Source organism: Pseudonaja textilis, chromosome 13, assembly GCF_049901715.1.
Source record: "Pseudonaja textilis isolate UNSWEBS1 chromosome 13, rPseTex1.2, whole genome shotgun sequence".
Taxonomy (NCBI): Eukaryota; Metazoa; Chordata; class Lepidosauria; order Squamata; family Elapidae; genus Pseudonaja; species Pseudonaja textilis.
Genome location: NC_142002.1, coordinates 10,169,229 through 10,195,245, shown reverse-complemented (window position 1 = coordinate 10,195,245; position 26,017 = coordinate 10,169,229). Strand labels below are relative to the sequence as shown.

General features: G+C 41.4%; 1 protein-coding gene across 3 annotated transcripts; it reads left to right on the top strand.

Annotated features, from left to right (window-relative positions):
- Positions 1-25,637, top strand: HAPLN3 (hyaluronan and proteoglycan link protein 3). 3 transcript variants are annotated; one of them, XM_026709423.2, is made up of 6 exons: positions 1-312; positions 1,338-1,448; positions 17,925-18,061; positions 19,345-19,713; positions 21,211-21,513; positions 23,729-25,637. In XM_026709423.2, the coding sequence occupies exons 2-6, from the start codon at positions 1,423-1,425 to the stop codon at positions 24,007-24,009; spliced, it is 1,116 nt and encodes a 371-aa protein (XP_026565208.1). In that variant the 5' UTR covers positions 1-312; positions 1,338-1,422; the 3' UTR covers positions 24,010-25,637. The 3 variants fall into 3 exon arrangements, with proteins under 3 accessions (XP_026565208.1, XP_087797477.1, XP_087797476.1); XM_087941351.1 differs by lacking the exon at positions 1,338-1,448 and adding an exon at positions 7,382-7,549 and having other exon boundaries at positions 157-312; XM_087941350.1 differs by lacking the exon at positions 1,338-1,448 and having other exon boundaries at positions 176-312.
- Positions 25,638-26,017: the final 380 nt, after the last annotated feature.

Below are 26,017 nucleotides of genomic sequence, written 5' to 3'. Positions count from 1 at the left end.
AGAAAGAGAGAAGCCAGCGGAGTCCTTCCCGGGGTCCCAGGCTCGAGGCGGGGGGGAGCTGGTGAGGTGGGGGGGGGGGGGTGGAGGGCTCGCGTGTTCCTTTAAGGGGTTGGTCCTGCCGCGGTTTCCTTTTGGGTCGCCGCCGCCCCGCCCTGCGGCTCTACAACCCACTTCGCTAAAGTTGCAAGAGGCTCAGTTGGTTTTTGCCCGCCGCGGAGGGAAGTTTCAACTTTTCGGCTGTTGCTGCTGCTGCAGTTGCTGCTGGCAGAGTCCGTTTCAGGACGCTGCGGGCTTGTTATGCCCTCTTGCTCCGTAAGTAAGATTTGCAGAAGCTGAAGAGAGAGAAAGAGGGGGGGAGCGAGAGAGAGAGAGAGAGGGAGGGAGGGAGGGAGAGAAAGAAAATCACAACGCGTTGGAGGGGGGGGGAGAGAAAGAGAAATGGAGGGAGAGAGGGAGGGAGGAAGGGAAAGACTGAGAGAGAGAAAGAGAGAGGGAGGGAGAAAGAGAGAGGGAGGGAAAGAGAGAGAGGGAGGAAGGGGGGGGGGAGAGAGAGAGACCCTCTTTTTCTCCGTTGGGACTCTGACTTTCATCCCCCGGAGGGGCGAACTGGGAGGAGGCAGGATCGGAGCGCGGGAGGCACGAACGCGCCCTGGCGCAATTTTAAACCCCTTTGCGGTCCACCTAGGCAACCCGATCCGCGGGTATGAGGCGGAACGTGAGAAGTGGAGGAGAAATTCGAGGAAGGGGAGAAGTAGGGAGCAATTTGCAGAGGGGGTAACGAGGATACCACACACACCTAGAGAATCCGTCGGTGGGTGATAAACCTGGAGGGTGCAGAGCCTTGATTTTTAAGGGTTTATCTCAGTTAGAGTTTGTTATCCTCCCCAGCCTTGGTTTTTACTTGGTTGTGTGAACTCAGCTTGTTTGGTCCGGATGTAATTCAGCATATTGTGCAACCCAGAGAAGGTGTGAATTTGGGTAAATCTGCACCTTTTGGGAACACACACAACCCTTGTGCAAGGCTAGAGAGGCAAACGAAGGTGCAGAGTATCGCCAAGCTATGGATCTCTTTTTTGTGAAAGAAGAGATTGGACAACCATTTGTTTGAAATGGTATAGGGTGTCCGGCTTGAAGGGGGGGGGTTGGACTAGAAGACCTCCAAGGTCCCTTCCAACACTGCCGTTCTGTTAAAACTACCAAGCAGAAGATTCCTACCAATTAAGACACTTCGGAACATTTCAAGCCTGCCTCTTATTGGCGTATTGTCAGGTTGCACAGGGCCATTGCAGTACAGGCTGATTTTGTTTTATCTTTTTCATATTTGTGCTGGAGAGCAGTGGGGAGGATCCAGCTGCTTTGAAGTTCGTCCAAACAGTGCCTTGATCTTAAGACCAAACTCAACTGGACTGATTGTCTACAAGCATGGAGATGCCTCTGGTATTATCAAGGTGGGCTTGGCTGCCAAAGAGACCTGAAATGTATGGCCTGATCAGGTTGCATTGTTGGGAAGCATCCCTTTGCATTTAGTGGCCAGCGACCTCTTAAAAAAGGGGTATTAAGACTGAGCCCGACATGTGTAAGGATGAAATTACCTGGGCTACCACCTGAGAGTAGGAAAGGAACAGGAGGATGGATGGAAACCCATCTGAGCCTAGCAGGCAGAGAACTGCTGATATGAAAGAAAGTTTTAACAGGCATAAACTTGATATCCAATGACGAAATCCTTGAATGAATTCAGGATAATTTTGAAGTGAATAAGGAAAGGGAGTGGAGAAAATTCGTCCAAAGTAATTACAATTTATGTATTTTATTCTGTCTTATTTTTTTTATCAATAACTCAAGACAGCAAACATACTTCCTCCTCCTCCTATCTTCCATGCAACAACAACCCTGTGATGTGGGTTGGGCTGAGAAAGAGAGATTGCCCTAAAGTCACCCAGCCAGATTTCATACCTAAGGAGGGACTAGAACTCACTGGCTCCTGGAGATTGGCCAAAAAGCCACCTAACTGGCTTTTATGTCTAAGGCAGGACTAGACCTCACCACCTCCTAGTGATTGGCTCAAAATCACCCAGCCAGCTTTCATATCTAAGGTGGAACAAGAATTCATAGTCTCCTGGTTTATAGTATGATGCTTTAACCACTTGACCAAACTGATAAACCGGTAACCAGACCAATGTAAATAATAACTTTTTCTAGAAAAGGATGACGGAAAGGAATAGCCTGTGGACTGTGGTCTAATTGGACAAAAACCTGAGATTAACCGTCAGATTGCCTCCCAAGAATGGTGAAATTGCATGATTATTTGAATTAGTAACTTTTACTTAAAGGTAAAGGTAAAGGTTCCCCTTGCACATACGTGCTCATCGTTTCTGGCTCTAGGGGGTGGTGCTCATCTGTGTTATAAAGCTGAAGAGCCAGTCCTGTCCAAAGATGTCTCCGTGGTCATGTGGCTGGCATGACTAAACGCCAAGGCACATGGAATGCTGTTCCCTTCCCACCAAAGTGATCCCCATTTTTTTTACTTGCACTTTTAGGCGCTTTCGAACTGCTAGGTTGGCAGAAGCTGGGACAAGTAATGGGAGTTCACTCTGTTACACAGAGCTAGGGATTTGAACTGCTGAACTGCTGACCTTTCTGGTCGACAAGCTCAGCGCCTTAGCCACTGAGCTAACTTAGCAACTTTTACCTACTGCTGATTAATTATTTACAATAAGCCATGACTTCACTTCAGGTTGGGGAATTCTATGCATTGTATGACTACCCTGACGTGATGAACTCTTTCCAGCTGCTCTATGGGTTGGGATAAACTAAAGCAAATACATAGCTGCATGTTTTGCACTGTTTGGTCTCTTGATGGAATCTATGAAAGGTAACTCTGCCTTTCTATATATACTTGGAAACCCTGTCCCAGTGAGCCAACAGATTTTCTAAATTTTCCACTCTGGTACAAGCATGGATTGGATTGCAGCACCAGTTTCTTCAAGATGAGTTGGTGGATCTGTGATAACACTGAAATGCTGATGCCTTAAAACTTGCTTTGCATCAGGGCTCCATTTTCCTTCTCTGAGAGATGCCAAAGTCTTTTTGTAAAAGTAATATATCTTACACCTTTCACAATAGATAGTGGGAATCTTCAACCTTCCTACCTAAAACTTAAACCATACCAGGTTATGATGCATCCCAGTATAATACTTTAATCAGTCCTATCAGGAATGATCAAATTATTATACCCTATTAAATATAGGGTCTCCTGCTCCAACAGGGGGTTGGATTAGAAGAACTCCAAGGTCTCTTCTAACTCTTTGTTCTCTCCATTCTATATTTCACAGGCATTGTCAGAGGAGAGCCCTGTTAATCAATGGTGGGGGGTACTGGAGTCTGAAGCATCCTTTCAGACTAATACTATGGCTCTGATGAAGTGATTGCAGTTCGTGGGAAATTGTACCTTTGAATAAAACTGTTAGTTGAAAGAGATACTACTTGCCTCCACTCCAGAGGTGGCATTCAGCAGGTTCTGACCAGTTCTAGAGAACTGGTAGCAGAAATTTTGAGTAGTTCAGAGAACCAGCAAATACCACCTCTGATTGGAGATTTTGCAGTATCCTTCCCCTGCCATGCCCACCAAGCCACACCCACAGAACCGGTAGTAAAAAATATTTGAATCCCACCACTGCTCCACTTGATAAAGAAAGGCAGTAGACAGATATGTTGCAAAGTAATGAAGCCATCATCAGCTGAGGGACATGTTTGATTTCTTTCCAAAATTCCATGCTGACTTAGCACCACCTATCAATGATGCCAGGGAAACTATTCTGAATTCATCAACCTTTGGAAATTCATGACTCATCTTTGACTCAGTGGTGTCTTTGGAGCCCCAGTCTTAATGCTGGCCATGTAATTCTGCTGCTTTGGTGACCCTTTCAATATCAGGCTAGTAATGGATCCCATCTAAAGCGGGATAAAGGAATCTCTCTGGTTCTATTGTGTTTGCCAATGACTCCTGTTCTTGTGATAACTTTTACTGAATTCTGTAATTGATCACTTTTTTACCCCTTCCCTCTTCAGAACCAACTTTGGGATACAGGTAGTCCTTGACTTATGATCGCCATGGAGCCCAACATTTATGTTGTTAAGTGAGACATTTGCTAAGTGACTTTTGCCCCATTGACCACCTTTCTTGCCACTGTTGTTAAGTGAGTCATTGCAGTTACTAGTAACTTGGTTGCTAAGTGAATCTGGGCTTCCCTATTGACTTTGCTGAAGAGAAAGTCACAAAAGCTGATCACCTAACTCCAGGACACTGCAACCATCATAAATATGAACTAGCTGCCAAGCATCCACATTTTGTTCACAGTGAACATGAGGATGCTGCAATGGTGTGAAAAAGGTCATGTCACTTTTTCAGTGCCATTGTAACTTTGGTCACTAAATGGACTCTTGTACCATTCAACTAACTTGACTTCCCAAATCAGTTTGCTTAACGGTGTGTTAATAAAATGTATACCTCGGTGTATGAGCCATGGTGGTGCAGTGGTTAGATTGCAGTACTGCAGGCTGCTTTTGCTGGCTGCCTGTAAATTTGGCAGTTCAGTTCTCACCAGGCTCAAGGTTGACTCAGGTGGGTAAAATGAGGACGCAGATTGTGGTGGGCAAGTTGCTGACTCTGTAAACTGCTTAGGGCTGTAAAGCACTGTGAAGCGATATATAAGTCTAAGGGCTTTTGAGACTGCAGGCTAACTCTGCCCACTGCTAGCAGTTTGATTCTCACTGGCTGAAGGTTGACTCAGTCTTCCATCTTTCTGAGGTTGGTAAAATGAGGACCCAGATTGTTAGGGGCAATATGCTGACTCTGTAAACCGCTTCGAGATTAAGGTAAAGCACTGGGAAGCGGTATATAAATCTAAGTGCTATTTCTATTGCTATTCCATTGCCCATGATGTGCAACCCATTCCTTAGAAGTATAAGTGCTTTACACCAATGCTTCCTTCCAAATAAATTTGGTCAGGGTTACAGTTAAAATCAGGATTATGGGATCTACTTTAATTTTATATAAAATCCTGAGTTTTCCCTATGCAAGTTAATAACTCTGGAAGTAATCTAGCTTGGCTTGAAAATCTAGAATATCTGGAAGAGGTTCTCAATCCAAGAATTTATTTTTACTGCTAGATTTGAATGGATGCTCTTTACCCAAACTTTCTTACTACGAACAGGAAATGGTTCAGTGGCTAATGGTGAAAAAAAAAAACCACGTCCAATCTTAGGGACTGTAAACTTGTTTACCTCCTAGTGAGAAAGTAGAGCTTTCTTTGAGTCTAATTTGACTCCTGGCAATTTCATTTATGCATGTCCATAAATCAAAAGGAATCTGATAGCACCTTTTAGAACCAGCAAATAAGTTTTCCTGAACAGCAGGTCAATTTGCTCACTAGATCCACGATGTTATGCTATTATGGACAGATCTATATAGAGATAATCCATAATTTGTAACCATAATTGGGATTGGAACATCTGTCAATAAGCGATGTGCTCATTGAATGGATTGCAACCTTTTGGAAGGAAACTTGGAGGTCTTCTAGTCCAACCCCCTGCTCAGGAAGGAAACCCTATAGCATTTCAGACAAATGGTATAGATCTGTGATGGCAAACCTGTGGCACGCAGAGCCATTTGTGCCAGCCCACGAGCCGCAGGCAAACTTACCTCACTGTGCATGCACGCGCCCCACAGCTGATTTTTGGCTGGTTTGAGGCCTTTTTCGGTCTCCCAGAGGCTTGAAAAAAGACTCTGCAGGCCAAATAGGCCTGTTTCATCACTTCCTGTAATGCCGGAAGTGACAAAACAGGTCTATTATTCAGCCTGCAAAACCTGCAGAGGCTTTTTTCAAGCCTCTGGGAGACTGAAAAAGGCCTCAAACCAGCCAAAAAAATCAGCTGTGAGGCGCAGTGCAGGTAAGGGGGCCAAGGGGGGCAGTGTGAGGGGGATTGTGTGCGCATGCACAGGGGGCGTGTGGGGGGGTGCATATTGCCTTCTGGATGCTGGCACATGAGCGCATGCACGCCAGCACGCGCACAATTTTTGGCACAGGAGCCCCAAAAGGTTAGCCACTACTGGTATAGGTTGTTGGCTGTTATAAATACAAGCTAGTTGCCAAACACCTGAATTTTGATTATGTGATGGTGGGGATTCTGCAAAGGTCATAAGTCTGAGGACTGTCGCACGTCAGTTTTTCAGCACTATTGTAACTTCAAACAGTTGTTAAATGAATTGTTGTAAGTCAGAGGGTCTCACTCTCTTCACCTTAATAAGGTTCTCCTTTTGTAACCATTGAAACTTCTTTTTAATAGTTCTCACCTTACAACAGTTTATTTCAGTGTGTGTTAAAGTTACAATGGCATGGCAAAAAATGACATATGACCATTTTTCACACTTATGACCATTGAGGAATCCCCACGGTCACACGATCAAAATTTAGATGACTTGGCAACTGACTCGTATTTATGACTGTTGCAGTGTTCTGGGATCATGTGATCCCCTTTTGCAACCTTCTGACAAGCAAAGTCAGTGAAGTCAGATTTAACTTAACGACCGTGTGACTAACTCAACAACTGCAGTGATTCACTTAACAATTGTATCAAGAAAGGTCATAAAATGGGGCAAAATGGATTTAACAAATGTCTTGCTTAGCAACAGAGATTTTGGGCTCCGTTGAGTTCGTAGGTCAAGCACCCTCTGTACTTTCCAGTCTTGCTTAAAGGATTCTCTGGTGCTCTCCTACCCTATTGCTAAACAGGATCTACCTTACTTAGCTTCTTAGACAAACCAAGTTTAGCCAGGTGCTGCTAGACAAAGTGGGCTAAGGAACATAAAGTTTCAAATTTGAGTCAAGCTGAATTTCCGGAGAGTCTGTGCATATAGTTGTTTTGACTTCAAGCCTTGGTATTCCTTGGTGAATCCCAATGCAACCAGTATTTTTGCTTAGATTTTGTAGATCAAGCAAGATTAACCATGTCCTGCAGAAGCCGCTCCTTGAAATTTATGGGACTTTGCCTCCAATGGAGTGGAGTGGAGTGGGGTGGGGTGGAGAGTGGAGTGGAGTGGAGTAGAGTGGAGTGGAGTGGAGTAGAGTAGAGTAACAGAGTTGGAAGGGAACTTGGAGGTCTTCTAGTCCAACCCCCTGCTTAGGCAGAAAACCCTACACCACTTCAGACAAAAGGTTATCCAAATTCTTCTTAAAAATTTCCAGTGTTGGAACCTTCATAGCCTCTGGAGAAAAGTCATTCCACTGATTAATTGTTCTAACTGTCAGGAAATTTCTCCTTAGTTCTAAGTTGCTTCTCTCCTTGGTGAGTTTCCACCCATTGCTTCTTGTCTTACCCTCAGGTGCTTTTGAGAACAGCTTACACTTGGCTGTTAAAAAGCTGAATGAATCTTCTTGGCATCCCCCAAACTGGGTGCAGTGAATATGTAAAAACTGATCGCAAAAGGATCAGGTTAATTGTTTTACTTCCCACCTACCAGATAAAACAGATTCTCTTGTTTGGATTGTGTGTAAGTATTAGATTATGTGTAGTATATACACTTCTTCTTATGTTAAGTCTCGATTTGATAGGATTGGGGAGTCTTTTAAAGGTACTCCCTGCCCCTTTTCTGTTTTATTTCATCATTCCTGTAAGTTAAGACTTTTTAAAAAACTTGTAGAATGTACAAGGATGTCTCTGATTCCCACCCCCCCTTCTCTGTGGGAAATCTAAAAAGAATGCCAACATGTAATTTACTCTTGTCAATGCTATTATTACATGATAAATAATGGTGGGACTTTGAAGAGGCATTGTGCTGGGTGTTTTTAAAATAAAAGTCCTTCCAAAGACCGTAATCACAATTTATAGTGGACAATTTTGAGAGAAATAAAGGGTGTGTGTGTGTGGGGGGGGGGGTTTAGGGGAAATGTGATTAGCTGCACAAAAGATGATAGAACTTGTGTTCTAAGGATTGTTCCAGAACCAATGGCTCTGCTTAAAGACAAGCGATAATAGCTCCAACCAAGCCATGCACAACTCTCCTAGAATTCCCCAATTTCTAATATTAAGTATATTTACTTATTTTTTATCCTGGTGCCACCACGATGATGTCTATTTTATGTCAGAGTTGTAAAGGAATAGGCAGTTTGAGTCAAGAAATTGAAGAATAGTTTCTGTTCCATCTTTCCTCCCTTCTATTCAATTCTCAGAGATGGCCTATCTCTGCAGTTTTCTGGATGAGGTTTTCCAGAAGTGGTTTGCCATTGCCTCCTTCCTAGGGCTGAGAGAAAGTGACTGGCCCAAGGTCACTCAGCTGGCATGGTGCCTAAGGTGGGACTAGAACTCACAATATCCTGGTTTTGTAATGTGATGCCTTTACCACTATGCCAAACTAGCTCTCATTGAAATAGGCAGGCCTGAAAGGATGCTGATTGCCTGCTTCATAAATAAGGCAGTTAAATCCTAGGCTGCATTAATAGAGGGATAGAATCAAGATCAAGAGAAGTTCTAGTACTGCTTTACAAGGCTTTAGTAAGGCACACTCAGAATATGCATCCATTTCTGATCACCACAATATAAAAAAAAGATGTTGAGCCTCTAAAAAGAGTGCAGAGAAGAGCAACAAAGATGATTAGGGGGCTGAAAACATATGAAGAATGGTTGCAGGAACTGGGTAGGTGTCATCTAATGAAAAGAAGGACGGAGTGATATGATAGTACTGTTCTAGTATTTGAGTGGCTCCTACAAAGATGATGGGATCAAACTATTTTCCAAAGCACCAGAAGGCAAGATAAGAAACAATGTTTGAAAACTAACCCAGAGAAGCAACCAAGAATTAAGGAGAAATTTCCTAATGGTGAGAACAATCAACCAGTGGAGCAGCTTGCCTTCAAAAATTGTGGGTGCTCCATCACTGGAAGCTTTCAAAAAAAAGATCCAACAATCATTTAACTGAAATGATGTAGGGTCTCCTGCTCAAGCAAGAGGTTGGAATAGAAAACCTGGGGTTCTTTCCAACTCTATTGTTCTATGTTCTAATCTGCCCCTTTTTATTATGCTCATTAGCATTAGCAAATCTATGATACCATACAAAATTGTTTAATATGAGGATTCCACCTTCAGGTTAGTTCTGCTTTAAGAACATGGATGCTTGTTCTTAGACAAGATCAATTTGTCACTCTGTAGAACATGTTGCCTGGAAATTTCTCCCAGATATATCGATTTGCATTTTGACTCTTTAATTGGTTGTTCCTTTTAAAGGAACCTTGGGTTTAGAGTATTGGTCTAAGAATGAGGTGGTGCAGATTCAAAGTGCTAATAAAACTTTTACAGGACATATGCATAATATATATTTACATACGTATACCCTTAGGCTTAACCTTGGGTCATCTAGACTTTGCACCTAATTGATCTCTCAAGGTGTTTTTGAGGCTAAAATGTTATGGGAGTAGAGAGGATACACTCACAATCTTGAATTTCTGGAAGAGAAATTGGGCTGTGAATAGCAATAGCACTTAGACTTATATACCACTTTTCAGTGCTTTCCAGCCCTCTCTAAGGGTTTACAGAGTCAGCCTCTTGCCCCCAACAATCTAGGTCCTCATTTTAGTGACCTCGGAAGGATAGAAACTGACTCAACCTTTAGCTGGTCAGAATCGAACTGCTGGCAGTCTGCAGAATTAGCCCGCAATACTGCATGTTAATCATTGCACCACCCTGGCTCTTAAATGTAACAAATAAATAGAAGAGTGGCATGATTTAAATGTCAAAATAAAGCATATTTTGAAGCCATTCTCTAATGCCACAGATGAGGCTGCCTATTCTCTGCTGCATGTGACGTTGTTCTGAATTTAAAGTTATAAGCTGGCAGAGATTTTATTCCTGCCCCTCCTAAAGGTTGGATCTCTGCTTCTGTAGCATCCTTTAACAGAATCTCCCTCCTTGCATACCATTCTCTTCCATTCAAGGAACTAAATACACAGAGATTTAGCTGAAATCCTAAATCCTGATACACTTAATAGGATTTGTCTCCATAAACATGTGTACAGATGTTCAGTTAGGCAGCAGCCTGGGGCTCAGTTCCATGCACTCTCTTGGAACTTAAACAGTGCTTAACTTGCATAGGTTCGAGCTGTTAGCTCAGAAATATGGGCAGACGGATGAATGCGCAAGCAAGCAATTCTTACTGTGTTTCAGTTGGAAAGGAAATACTATTGCTGTAAAAGTGAAATATGTCTCCGGCACATCTTGGTAGTACAAAGGATAATTACGTTTAGTTTAGGCATTTTGCATTTAAACAAATGTGGCTTGCACAAAACCATGATGTGGTTGCCTTGATTTGGCCTTTATGTGCAAATGCAGTCACTGTGGGTTGTTAAACTGTGGCCAAGACTCTGCCTGTGCATCAGTCCATGCGATGGTGGCTTATTCAAGAACCTGAATTGAACTGAGGCTTGTTTAAGAAAGGCTGGAAGGGATTCAGGGGTCTTCTAATCCAACACCTTCCTCAAGCAGGAAACCTTATAACATCCAAGTCAAAAGGCTGTCCAGTCTATCTTTGAAAACCTCCAGTGATGGAACAGCCACAACTCCAGGAGGCATGCTGCTCCATTGATTAATTGTTCCCACTGTCACTGTCAGAAAATGTATCCTTAGTTAAGCAGATTAAACAGATTAACAGACTTGGAAGGGACCTTATAGGTCTTCTAATCCAACTCTCCCATCTTCTTACTTTTCTGCCACCCACACCTAACAGTAAACATTCTGTGACATTATGATTATATTCTGCTGTAATTTGGCATATCAGCTTCAAGTTACTATAATGACTGCCTTTTACAGGAGACCCTACACTGAGGGTCTTCAAGCTTGATAAGTTTAAGATTTGTGGACTTCAACTCCCAGAATTCCTGAGCTAACATGACTGGAGAAGGAATTCAGGGAGTTGAAGTCCACAAGTCTCAAAGTTGTCAAGTTTGAAGACCCTTGCCCTACACCATTGCTGACAAATGGCAGTCCAGTCTCTTCTTGAAAGCCTCCAGTGATGAAGCTCCCACAACTTCTGAAGACAACTTCTGTTCCATGGGTTGATTGCTTTCACTGTCAGAACATTTCTCCTTATTTCTAGTTTGAATCTCTCCTTGATCAGTTTCCATCCTTGTCTGGCCTTTGGGTGCTTTGGAAAATAGCTTGACCCCTTCCTCCCTGTGGCAGCCCCTCAAATATTGGAAGACCATTATCATGTCTCCCCTGGTCCTTCTCTTCACTAGACTAGCCATGCCCAGTTCCTGCAACCATTCATCGTATGTTTTAGCCTCTGGTCCAGAGCTGGTATTCAGCAGGTTCTGACCAATTCTGGAGAACTGGTAGCAGAAATTTTGAATACCGGCAAATCCCACCTCTGGACTGGAGATTTTACAGTATCCTTCCCCTGCCACGCCCACCAAACCATGCCCACAGAACTGGTAGTAAGAACAATTTGAATCCTATCACTGCTTTGGTCCCCTAATGATCTTGGTTGCTCTTCTCTGCACTCTTTCTAGAGTCTCAACTTCTGTTTTATAGTGTGGTGACCAAAGCTAGTTCTAGGCTGGAATTCTCTTTTACAAGCTTCTACCCATCACTTCTTGTCCTGCCCTCTGCTGCTTAAACATGGCTTTATTTAAGAAATTTAAGCAAATTAGAGGATAGCACAGGTTATTCTGTCCCTTGAATATGGATAAATGAGGCCTACAAAATACTTCACCTGGGATGCTCCTATTGAAGGCATCAGCCAGCCAGTTATGCTGTTTTATGATACCTGCCTTTCCATCTTCTTAGTATTCTGCCATTCACACCCAACAACATTTTGGCTCTGTTCTGCTGTAATTTAGCACATCAGTTTGCAGTTACTATGATGACCACCTTTGACATTTTTTTCCAGAGTTCACAGGGCTAAGAAAGACACTCATTATTGGGCTCAGTAAGTAAGAAGCCAAGCATGTGAATTTCTGCAATATGTGGGTGTGATGAGAAAAGCCATTTAAGGCCTTTCATAAGAAGTGGGGTGGGGGAATCCTCTTGATAAAGCTGCTCCTTTGGTGCAGACAGGGAGGTGGCAATTTCGAAAGGAGATTCAATCTTTGCCTAGCCTGGAGGCCAACAAGTCAAAACTATGAGCAAACAGAGCTACAGGGAAAAATTAGTGATGGGTGCAAAGTGCCCTCTGTGGGCAGAAAGGAACAGCATTTTGAGATTCAATCTATCAAGCCAGGCAACTTGCAATAGTTTTGCCCTGCGAGAAGGAGAGAAAGAGATCCATTCTTGCTTTGGAGGAGAAATTAAAGATGCATTCATGTCACCTTAATGAGATGTACTGTCTATGAGATACAATGAAGTTCTGGTGAAGCACTTTTCCATCAAATTAATTTTGGGGGTGGGGGAGAGAAGGGTGAGGCATGCTTAGCTGCAAAAGTATGTGATTTGTGTGTGCTTCACTGGAGCTCATTTGTATTTGAGGGATTAGACTAAGTATGTGCAATATTTTTGAGGCTGGCAGACACAATTGGCCTTTAGGTAGCATGCTAGGGACCACCCTCCAAAGAGTGGGTGGTCGCTAATATTGGATTTGATTTCTTTTACATTATTTAATCTATGTCTCAGCAAGTAGACGCAGCTCTCTGACCTGGAGAAGGCACAGAAGAAAGCAGGATTAGGGCTAACTAGCAATGGAATGCAAGTTCTTTTAGTAAATCTTGGCTTATTAGCTACATAGGAGCTAATAAGCCACAATGCTTTACAGCCCTCTCTAAATGGTTTACAGAATCAGCCTCTTGCCCCCAACAATCTGGGTCCTCATTTTACCCACCTTGGAAGGAGGGAAGGCTGAGTCAACCTTGAGCCTGGTGGGACTCGAATTGCTGGCAGCCAGCAGTCAGCAGAAGTAGCCTGCAGTATTGCATTCTAACCACTGCTTCACTGTGGCTCACGATGCTGAATCTCTGCCTGACCAAGACTTATTTTAAATCTGAACTGAAGATGCCTCTTGGATAAGAAGCGAAACGTCTTCAAGAGAAAAAAAACAAACTTCAGTTGCCTTTTGAAAAAGCACCATGTTGTTGTCCCCTTTTCCATGGAGGTGTCTACATGATCACCAAATTTTGAACTCAGTTAAAGGAAGCAATTACTTTTTAATATATATGTAGTAATTTCTGGGTATTGGAGGCTAAAACATATAAAGAAGGGTTTCTGGAATTGAATATTCTACTTTTAATGAAAAGAAGGACTAGGGAATAACATGATAGCGGTGTTCCAGTGTCTCAGGGGTTGCCACAAGGGAGAGGGGGTCAAGCTATTCTCCAAAGCACCCGAGGGCAGGACAAGAAGCAATGGATGGAAACCAATCAAGGAGAGAAGCAACTTAGAACTAAGGAGGAATTTCCTGACAGAACAATTAATCAGCTGCCTCCAGAAGTTGTGAATGCTCCAACACTGAACGTTTTTTTTTTAAGACAAATTTTATTGATTTTTTAAAGACAAACAAAACATAGGACATAAAGGCATAAAACCTCCTTTCTAAAAATTACTTATAAGTTTTAACAAGGCAAATAAAACATTATTTTTTAAGGCATAGTTCCACATTATCACATTTCCATTTAAGCACATATATATCTTTTCCAAATTTCTCATTATTTCTCCCTTCACTTTTATTCAATTATATTTCTATCAAGGTTTTATTAATTCTCAATCAAATATAAACATTTATACAGCATAGTTTCAAATTATCACATTTCCATTTAGACACCTATATATCTTTTCCGAATTTCTCATTGTTTCTCCCTTTAGTTTTATTCCTCCAAGGTTTTATTAATTCTCAATCAAACATAGCTAACCAAAACACAAAACATAAAACAAAAAACTTCTTTTGAAAAGTGGCTTAGCCCCGGGTTACATCTTTTTTTACAGACCTAAATCAAATTCATGCTCACCTTATATACCATTCTTATCTTATTTACCATTCTATATTTTCTATATAACTTCTCCCTTCTTTCCACTCTCTTAATTATTTTTTGTTTATTTCATCTTATTTTAAAATCATTATACTTGTAACTTTTGTCCATTATTTTCCAATTATCTATTTATCACTTCTCTTTAACAGAAAATTTCCCCTGTAATCACTTTTAAAATGTAACGCCTTTCTATCTTTCCCCTAAATTAACACTTAAAATAATACATAATTTCCATTCTGATTCTGCTTAGTACATTCTACATGTTGCATTTTAAAATAAAGGAATAATAAATTTATAATATAGTTAAATATATAATTTCCATTCTAATTCTACTTAGTACATTATTTTAAAATAAGAAAATGAAATAGTAAATTTATAATAACATTAAGACAATAACAAATTAAACTATAACTAAACATTAATCATTTTACACATTCTCTTTGATATTTTATTGAATATTGAGATCTATCATTATTAAACATTTTAATATTTTAATATTTTGTTAAATCTTATAATATTCCAATGGACTATTTCAAATGCAAATACTACAATACTATCTTATGTACTCTTGCAGAATCTTTCTTTAATTATACTCTATCCTTTATCTCTGAAAAAGATCTGCTTTTTTACATCTTGTTTCAGGCCTTTGTGGCTTTTTTCCCCTTTTTCCCTCCCTTTCTTTTCCAGTCTGGTCTTTTTGCCCGCCCCCCTCTCCTAACCTCCACTTTTTTAACTTCCCCTCTCTGTTGTATTTCTCTTTTCTGTTGCTTTCTAACATTGTACCTTTTTTTCATCTTACTTTTCTTTTTCTTGGTTGTTTTATTAAATCTTAAATTCTCATTTTTCCTTCCTCTCTTCCTATTTTCTTTCTTAATTGAACTTTTTTGTCCATTAAAAATGGCTGCTTCTTCTTCTTCTTCTTCTTCTTCTTCTTCTTCTTCTTCTTCTTCTTCTTCTTCTTCTTCTTCTTCTTCTTCTTCTTCTTCTTCTTCTTCTTCTTCTTCTTCTTCTTCTTCTTCTTCTTCTTCTCCTCTCCTCCTCCTCCTCCTCCTCCTCCTCCTCCTCCTCCTCCTCCTCCTCCTCCTCCTCCCTTCTTCTTCTCCTCATGTATTTGCTGATATGTAGAAACCGCCATTTCTAAAAAGTGGAAGACAGCTCCCAAAGAATCCTTGCCTTCTTGTTCTCTTTCCTTTAATTTTTCATATTCCATTTTTAATTCATCCACAGATATTGCCATTGTAAATTTTAAAAAACAACCCAGATGTTTTTAATCTTAAAGTAATTTCCAAGTGTCAAAGTTATCAAACAATCCAAACAAACACAAAATATTTCCTCTTCTTCTCTTTGCAGTTTTTCCTCCTGGGGCAAAATCCCAAAATATATTTTAAAGCCGTATTACAGTTAGTTGCTGGTCTTATAATCTTCAAGGCGTCTCTTCCAACAAAGTTTTAAAGGTTTTTTTAGTCCTCTCCTTCCCACTTATAACAAAAAGCTTATTTTTACCTTAAAGAAGCAGATTTTTCAGTGCTCATTTGCTTTCTCCATAAGGAAGGGGAGTGAACTTTCAGCACTTTCACCGCTTTCACAACTTTTGGAAACAAATGTATCAATCCAAAAGTCAGGTTTCCAGGGTGTTTAAAAGTAACTTAATGTCCTGGTTCAGCCAAGAAAACTTTCTCCTTCTGATTCTTCCTCCTGCACAGATCTTATCCGGTTGAAGATTCCTTTGTGGCTGCCATTTCTGACAGCCGCTCCACCGCCTCAGGAAAAAGGAGTCTAGCTGGCTGGGGAAAGGGGTTGCGATATCCCCAGACCCCTGCCCGGATCTCCTCTATATTCTGCTACCTCTTTGGGTTAGCAACAACCCCCAAATCCAATTGGATCGGGGGTACCTCAGCGGCGAGCGCAGCAGGGACCCGCAGCGTCGCGGATTCCTGCCGCCGCCGAAGCCTGCAACTGGAAGTTCCCCGACAACACTGAACATTTTTAAGGAGGGATTGGACAACCATTTGTCTGAAAGGGTATACGGCTTCTTGCCTGAGCAGGGAGTTGGACTAGAAGACCTCCAAGGTCCCTTCCAACTCTGTTATTCTTCTTTAATCCCCTTAAGAATGGACATTTGAACATCTGCTGAATCTGTTCTTCCAATGCTAAGAGTTGGAAAAAATGGGTTGCCAACCACTTAGAATTCACAGCTTTAAGTTGCCTTTCACCCAAGTTATATAAAGCCATTCTCCAAAAGCCACGGTATTTATATTTTTCTAGGCTAAGTGAGCCCAAGGCAGGCAGAAAACTGTGAGTACAAAAAAAGGACTCATCATGACATGTTTTAGATTTAAAGAATAGAAAAGAACAAAGAAGTATTGAGAAGTGGTTTCCCCAGTGTTTTTTTTAAAGGTTTTGGAAACTTCGGAATTAAAAATGTTTTATGGCACTTGGAAAGCCATAAAAGCATTCCAAAATAGTTTTGCCCAGATAGGCAACATTACTTAGCTGACCTTGGCTGATCATAAAAAGGCTAAGCAGGATTGCTTGGAGGAGATATCACCAGGAAATTCCAGAATTATATGCTAGATGGAAAAGTTAGTAAAACTTCCTTGAGGAATGAAATTACAAGCCACTTCAGGACTGCTGCCAAGGAACTGGCTATCTTTATGTTGTCACTGGAAATTGAACTCAAATTGAGGGAATCTTTATCCTTTAACTGTAGACTTCTATTTGGTTATGTTCTCGAGGACCCTTGCATCATGTAAATAAAAAAGGGATAAACACAACAGAGGAAAACCACAAAAAGTGGTTTATGGAGGAGTCCGTGAATTCTGGGGGAAGAGGAGCAAGGTTGCTTAAAATTAAATAAATATGTTCATTTAATGTATCAAATGTAGAGACTACCCATCTCACAAATAAAAGGATGAGTTCATGAAGTCATGACATTTGGAAACTACTGTGAAACTCCAGCCGTTGAAATTTTTTTTTCAGGGGATGCATATCTTTCTCAGCATGCAGACAAATGTCAGTTCCTAAATGCGACAAAAACCCCAAATGAAACAAAACCCTCTTTCCAGACAGGATACGAATTTCTAAAATACTATTTTAAAAAGTCCAAGCATCATTTGAACTTTGGAAGTCAGGGAAAAAGGTGGGAAAGAAAAGAGCATGGATAAACCAAAGCCCTTAAGAAGGAAGTTGAAAAACCTTATTTGTATTGGGATATTTCCTCAATATAGTACAAATTCAGTTAGATTGCCAATGCCCAGTTCCTTTTTCTGAAGCCAGGATTGCTAAGAGATAGAATGCACTGACCTAAGTCAATTTGGTGTAGTGGTTAGAGTACTGGCTGAGAAACCAGGAGACTGAGTTCTAGTCCTGTCTTTGGCATGGAAGACTGCTGGGGGGCCAGACACATTCTCTCAGCCACCCCACAGGTGGTCCTTGTGGGGAAAATAGGAAGAGGAAGGAGTATTCTATATGTTTTGCTGCCTTGAGTTGTTTCTATATGATCACTGCCTTGAGTTATTTCTAAAGCAATAAAGGTGGGATAAAGAGTAATAGCTTCATAGTGCTTCATAGTGCTTTTACAGCCCTCTCTAAGCAGTTTACAGCGTCAATGTATTGCCCCCAACAATCTGGGTCCTCATTTTACCCACTTCAGAAGAATGGAAGGCTGAGTCAACCTTGAGCCTGGTGAGATTCGAACTGCCAAATTGCAGGCAGCTGGCAGTCAGCAGAAGTAGCCTGCACCACCGCAGCTCATATAAAGTCAAAATTAATACACTGTGTTTGTTTCTTCCTGTCCTATGCTATGGGTCTAACTTGCTTAGCTTGAAGGGGAATCACCTAAAGTCAATTTGATGCTACCCGCAGGTGAGGCAATGTAGTAAGACACTATTAATCCGGATGGTTTCTTCCTTCACTTGTCAGGTTTTCCTTCCAGTTCCAGAATCTTCCAGAAGTGATGCTCCTTCCCCTGGTGGTGATGTTGCTACAGACAGGGAGTGGTCATGGCAGCCTCCCTTTCTACAATGGCTTCTACTATGACGGACTCATGAATGATAAAGGTGATGATCAGGAGATGGAGAAGATGCAGTTTGGATGGGGGAGATGAGTACCTGGGCTTGGCGGGTAGAGTAAATAGTTAACAAATCAATTCATTGAAAATTTATAGAAAAAAAATACCAGGGCTCTGATAGGAGAATATTAGAGCATACAGGAGAGAAATAAAAACTGTAGTCGAGCTTTCACAATTTTCCCATTTAATTTTGATATGATTTATGGACAACTGGGGTCAGAGAACTGTTTGACCTAACAAGAAATGTGCACATTTTATAGCACTGCAGTTGTTTGCAAATTACATTAAATTATAAAAATTGCTCTACTCAGTTAGTCCAAGGTCCATTTCAGTTCAGCCTTTTGTTTGCCTTTGGGCATTTTTTGGCCCCCAGGTCACATCTGGTCCTTTGGTTGTCCCTGTTTGGCCCACATGAATTTCTTTTATTTTGAAGGCAACTGCTATTATTTCTCAATATACCTATGGGAGTGTGTGCATGCTATGTACTTTCACTTCCCTATTGGTTCAACCCTCCACAACCCCCCAGTTTCTTATGTGGCTCCTTGGGAAAGTTAATTGCCAGGCCCTGCTTTAGGGTGTCTGCAAACCAGAGCTGGAGAACACCTTCTCCCAGTGTAGTTCACCTGAGAAGCATCTTTTCCCACTGTGGTTCACCTGAGATACACCTTCTCCCACTGTAGTTTATCTCAGATGCACCTTCTCCCAGAGTGGTTCACTTGAGAAGCACCTTCTCCCACTGTGGTTCACCTGAGATACACCTCCTCCCAGTGTGGTTTACCCGAGAAGCACTTTCTCCCAGAATGGTTCACTTGAGAAGCACCTTCTCCCACTGTAGTTTATCTCAGATGCACCTTCTCCCAGAGTGGTTCACTTGAGATACACCTTCTCCCACTGTGGTTCACTTGAGAAGCACCTTCTCCCACTGTGGTACACCTGAGATACACCTTCCCCCATTGTAGTTTATCTCAGATGCACTTTCTCTCAGTGTGGTTCACTTGAGATACACCTTCTCCCACTGTAGTTTATATCAGATGCACCTTCTCCCAGAGTGATTCACCCTAGAAGCACCTTCTCCCACTGTGGTTCACCTGAGATACACCTTTTCCCACTGTGGTTCACTTGAGAAGCACCTTCTCCCACTGTGGTTCACCTGAGATACACCTCCTCCCACTGTAGTTTATCTGAGAAGCACCTTCTCCCAGTGTAGTTCACCTGACCTGGTATTTTGAGTCTTGTTGCTAGACATCTGACCTTGGTTTCTTCCTTTCTCAGGTCCGTTCAATGGTGTCCGACTGACGGTTGAGACCTCCGACGATGCCATCTCTACCCAGCGTGGTGCCAACGTTATACTGCCTTGCCATTATCACTATGCCCCTAAACTGGATGCCCCCCGTAGGATCCGCATCAAATGGTCCAAGCTGCGGGAGGACAACTCTAAAGATCGAGATGTGTTGGTGGCATCTGGGAGAAATCACCGCAGCTTTGGCGAGTTCCGTGGACGGACTCATCTGCAGCAAGAGTCTTCTGATGAAGCCTCCTTGGTGATCAATGACCTGCGCTTGGATGATGCGGGGAAGTACCGCTGTGAAGTCATTGATGGTTTGGAAGATGAAAGTGGGACTGTGGATCTAGAATTGCAAGGTGAGTAGGATTGAACTGATGTGGCCAATATTCTGACATATAATTTTTGTTTTTGTCTTTTAATGACACTGTAATCCCTTGCGGGGTGGAGTTGGGGCAACTGAATGGAACTAGCAGAATGTTTACTGGCCGGATTCCCTTCCTGTTGCCAATGAGGAGTTTTGTTCAGCAGATATATTCTCATTGTACCCAGAGAGAGAAATATCAGCCTCTACCTAGGATTGATCCACCTCTAGGTCACTGCACCACTTATTCTGAGATATAATGACATGATTAAGAAGTTGGCCTTGAACTGGGAAGACCCATTTGGCCTCAGAGCTTCTGGATGATGTTAAGAGACAGATGCTGTCAGGCAGGAAGAATCAGAACTACACATTAAGTTCCAGTTAAGATGGTTTATTAATCATGCTTTTTCACAAGAATCAAGGCAACTAATGGCCATTAAATTGGCACTTGATCAACAGAATTCAAGGGTGGCTGGACTTGGATTGCTTGTGGCAACGTAATGACTCTAGGCTGATTACTCACTTGACCCCACCCCCAGGTTCTGCCTGCTCTTCTAAAGATACATTTCCTGCACTAGGTTATTGTAGTAATAAAATAGAGAGCAATTTCCATATATACTCTCTTGAGCTTTCAGGTAAAAGTTGAAATTCAGATGCAAAAATATAGTAAAAATATACAATAAAGCCACAGAACGAGATGCTCCCAAATTGTATTTATATTAAGATAATATTGCATAAAGATGAATATATTCTTTAAAAAAAATTAAGGGCATAACTTATGAGACAGCTATGTACACTAGACAAAACTGTAAGAAGAAATGTGTATTGGAGAAAGAGTTACAAAAATGTGTATGAGGCTTTTAAAAGCATGTGTATGGTGTGAAGATATGAATGTAGAAACGAGACATTTAATCTGATGGATTAACTTCTGACTATAGCAAGAAAGTATTTTCCTGTTTTATTTAGAAAGAGTAGATCAGCAAAGATGGATGGAGGGATGTGAATCAATCAATTATATTTATTTTGGTGACCAGATAACATAGAGTTTCTTCCTTTTTCTGGCCACCAGATGTCACCATCAGTCTGTCATTTTTATTGGTATTCTTTTGATGTAAGCAGCCTATTGTGCAATTGCTTTGACATTATCCAGATCCAAAGCAAAAATGTACGTCCTGTAATCTGGAGATATATTTTAAAAACCAAGCAACATTTGTTGCTGGCTAAAAATTCCAGCTGTTATTATCAGTATAGCTAGCAGTGAGGGATGCTATGTGTTCCAGTCGAACACTGTCTAAGTGGCCACAAGTTGCCCAACTCTGTTTTACACAACATTTTCCCAAATTAAGATAATTTAAGTTGGGTTTGATTCACTCCTCCAATTCCAGGCATCAATGTGACTCTGTACTTTGTTTTGAATGTTGGATTATCCATTTACCAAATACTCACCTTCAGTAATCTTTCCATTTATATTCGCTCGCTTTTCCCAATTCAGGAGTGGTCTTTCCATACCAATCTCCCCATGGACGCTATAAGCTTAATTTCCACGAAGCCAAGAAGATCTGTGAAGATCAGGATGCAGTAATAGCCTCCTTTGACCAGCTCTTCCAGGCCTGGTTAGATGGCTTAGACTGGTGCAATGCTGGTTGGCTGATTGATGGCACAGCCCAGTATCCTATCACAGTACCCCGGGAACCTTGTGGTGGGCATCACCTGCAACCTGGTATCAGAAGCTATGGAGAACGTCACAAGAACCTCCATCGCTTTGATGTCTTTTGCTTCTCTTCTGCTCTGAAAGGTGAATGCAGTTATCTCTGGGGCTGCAACTATTTGTAGAAGCAGACCATTCCCCAACATCCAGTCAGAGCTGAAGAAGCTTCCTGGATGAAAAGTGAAATGCTTTCAAAGAAAAACCAGAAAGTTCAGTTGTGTCTAGAAAAAGAACCTTTAGGACAACTGATGACTAGGTGACTGAGAACCTCTATAGACATGTAAAAGTATGTCTATATTGAGAAGCATGTGTTGAGAAAGAGGTAATAGGCTGGGGATCTTTTCTCTTTTTGGTGATGTCCATTTTTCTGGTATCACTTGTGATCCACCAATAGCATGTCCTGTACACCCGTCTGCCTTTGAAGGAGCTTTGAAAACAGCAATTAATCAAATGAAAAGTATCCAAAGACTAAATTATAGACCAGTTAATGGGAGCATAAGGAACTATCTTCAAAGTAGGACCATTGATTTGTTGTTGGACCTCTTAGCTAAAATGATTAAGGATGGAATCCAATACCGTTTTTCATTAAAAAGTGTTCTTCTGTTGAGTTGTATTGTATCAACATTAATAGAGACTTCATTTTCAGATTGTGTGTGTGTGTGTGTGTGTGTGTGTGTGTGTGTGTGTGTACATATACATGGCTGGATCCCTTTCTTGAATACTTTGAATGTGCCATCATCTTACTTATTTTGTTTGATTTTTGGTTTGCGTTGAAATGAACCTCAACTACAATTTTGCTTTTGTTTTATCATGTTCTGGTGGGTACATTAATCTCCCATTACCTATTGAGCACCCTTGATATTTATTGAACTACAATTCCCAATACCTTCAGCCAATGTTCTGTCAACAGCTGTAAATTGTGTACAGATAAGAAGACACTCTTTTACAATGGTTCAATTCACATATTGCTTTGTCTATGGAGATTCTCAGCCATCCAGGTCATGGTTGTCTCAAAGATGCTTTTTTTTTCAAGAGTCAACTGGATTTTCTCTCTTTTTCTTTGAAGACATTTTGCTTTTCATCCAAGAAGCTCCTTCAGCTCTGACTGGATGGTGGGGAATGGAAGGATTTATAAATGGAAAGAGCCCAAGAAAGTCCAGTTCTTGATATATATATATATTTGGGGGAAATCACATATCACCTGCTTATCACTTTAAATTTTAGATTAGAGCAATGTAGGAACTCATCAAACATGTCTTGCCAACCACTGGCTTAGCACTATGTCATCTATGTGCCTCTGGTTTGTTTCATAACTATTGGTTAGCATAAACTATGTTAGCCAACAATGGGCTTGTTTGATTATAACAAGCTCAACAAGTATGCAAACCTAACCAGTTGCAATGCATTCATTATCTTTTCTTTTTAGCAATTCTGACTAAATTCTGAGCAAAGCAACAAATTGCAATAGCTGGCAGGTTAACATCACCTCATAGAGATAAGCATTCCAAGGGAGGAACCAACAACAAGAGATAAGCCTCCTTTGACTAACATGACTGAAGCAAAAAAGTTAATTACAGATGGGAGATGATTGGAAGGGCTATTACATGTGCAAGGGCTAAATTGATTAATGATATACAAAGGCAAGATCTCTGTAATGGTAGCTTAATACGCTGATGTCAGCAGAGGCTGACAAAAGCTTAGTAAGTACAATAAATAGAATTTTTAGTTCTGGAGATCTCAGGATGTCTGTTTCTTCTTTTACAAGTATACCTGGAACTCATATTTTTAGAAAAGTTGTATATATGTATATGTATATGTTTTCATAGATTTTCACGGGTACAGGTATGTAGGTCTAGGTGTGTTGGGGTCTTTTCCCGTGTAAGATTAAGAGTATCTTGGCAACATTTCGGTGAGGTCCCACTCGCCATCCTCAGGCTGGTGCTTTCGGCTTTGTGCCAGTGCAAGCAGTGTGTGATGGGAGCTGCCGTCTCTCTATAAATACTGGGGAGCTGCCATCTCTCTATAAATAACCAGTATTTATAGAGAGACGGCAGCTCCGATCACACACTGCTTGCACTGGCATGAAGCCGAAAGCACCAGCCTGAGGATGGCGAGTGGGACCTTGCCGAAACGTCGCCAAGATACTCTTAATCTTACATGGGAAAAGACCCCAACACACCTAGACCTACATGTGTGTGTGTGTGTGTGTGTGTGTGTGTGTGTGTGTGTGTGTATGCATGCATGTTATGTATGTAAAAAAATACATGAATGTCAGTAAAATATTCTTTGCCCTCCCGAACAGGGACTGTCTACTATCTTGATCACAAGAAGAAATTCACCTTAGAAGAAGCCAAGCAAGCCTGCCAAGATGACCAAGCTGAAATTGCCAAGGTGGGTCAGCTCTACTCAGCATGGAAGTTCTTGGACCTGGACCGCTGTGATTCTGGCTGGTTGGCAGATGGCAGTGTGCGCTACCCCATCACTTCTCCCCGGCCCAACTGTGGCCCACCAGAAACAGGAGTCCGAAGTTTTGGCTTTCCCCAAACTGGGAAATTTGGAGTCTACTGTTACAAGATGAGCTAAGGAAAAGCTCCCTTCATTGGTGGACGGTGTCCTTTTTATCACCACCTAGAGTTTATTATTTAAAGGGCCAGTCTCTTGGGGGGAGGGGGTCTGTTTTAACTGTATATTTTCAAGTTTCTGGTTTCTTTTAAAAAAAACAACACTTTTGTCATGAAACAGAAAAATGCTGTACAAGCTGTGATATGGAAATTGAGTTGCCTTGGTGTTGGTTGGAAGAGCTTCCGGCTTCATTGCCCATTTAATCATGCGTTCGGAAAACCTGAGCTTAGGGATGGGGCATGCACATGTGAGAAGATGCTCATCTGATTATGATGTCTTTTGCAATTTTATGATGTCTTTTGCTCCTGCCAACATCTGCCAGTGAGATTAGGAAGCCATCTGAAGTATGGTTAGGCAGCTGTTATAATGACTCTCTTGAGAAAGGAATTCCTGCCCCAGTGTGACATTCCCAACTCTTAGTAGCATATGATCTCATCTTAAGGGGTCCAATATTTACAACTTTCAAATCGAAGTGGCTATTTTAATGGCTCAAGATGCTGTATGATAAGTGATCAACAAGAATCTCAGGGCAAAAAATGGATGCAGAAGGGGCTATTTCTCAGTATCTTTTCTCCTGTTCTTCAGACTGTCAATATGAACTGGGGGAAATGCAATTCCTCCTGATTAATGATGGATTGGACCTAGATCCATATTGAGCAGTGCCTGCGAGGTCACCAATTTATATCCTCTTCTTTTTTATAAGGTGACGAGAAAGTGGAATGGCTGGGCTTACACAATAGTCTCTGCTGTCTTGTATATTGTTTGGTTTGGGGCATAGATTGTTGTGCAAACTCAACCATTTAGTGAACTGTAGTTAAAACCATGACTTGGAGTAATGTATGAATCTAGATTTTCATCTTTGTAAAACCCTACACATAAACCTCCTCTAGTTTAGAGGTAAGCCAATTTGAGGAGAAAACAAAGAATCATTGACAATTGATGTTCATCCTGATGTAAGGGCGGACCTGGATTAACACAGCTCACTACGCCATGTTATTTTGTCAGTTTTTGTATGCCAAACAAGCAAAACTCTGTTGGGACATTCAACCAAACCATTATTTTGGAGAACAATTGCTTCTTTATCTTTTGTATCATCAAATGTGAGTTGAACACTGTCTTGTGGGGTCTAAAGATGGGGTCTCTGGGATGTCTGCTAATAAAACTTGGAAGACATCCCCACAAAGAAGTAACTTGGATTTCAATTGGATGTAAGCCATCCTGATAACTGAAGCTGTCCGTCAACCAATCCTAATTTTCTCCAGAAGTTCTTTTTTTTTTCTACTCGATTCTACCAGTACAGAAATAGAAATAACACTGAGGTGGGTAGTGGGATAACCATGATGAATCCTGAGCATTTTGGAGCAGAATGGAAAGAAAGTGTTGAAAAGTGAGATGCATTGGACTGGGGGGTGGAAAGGAAATATGGGGAGAGGTGGAGGAGCCAAAGGAAAAAACTGGAAGGCTGATGGAAGGAACTTTGAATGAGCTGCATTCATCATAACTAATGAAAGGTCTCTGCTGTTTACAGCCCAGATTGAAACTCTCTGCCTAAATATTGAAATCAAATTAAACCACCCTCTTTATTTAAATCGTTTGCAGAGATTGCTTTACTCTTCTTACCATTGAAGCCAGCCTCAGACTGCCGGAGACATTACCATGTTTAATGGTGTTGACCCCCTTGCTGTGTGTAGGACAGCACAGGGTCTATTGGAGAATTGTATCTTCATCTCTTTCCAGCTTACTTTCCCAGTAGCTTTATACCAATAAAGGAGAATATTTGTAGCTCAAGGATGGAACGAGGGGGTCCTTGGTGGTTTCTGAACTAGGTGGTTTTCTTGCGGATGTTTTCATTAGCCAAATTTGGCAACATCATCAGTGCTAGTCCTGATGATGTTATCAGATGCTACCACTAGCACCAATGATGTTACCTAGTTTGGGTAATGAAATGTCTGCATGAAAAGCACTAAGC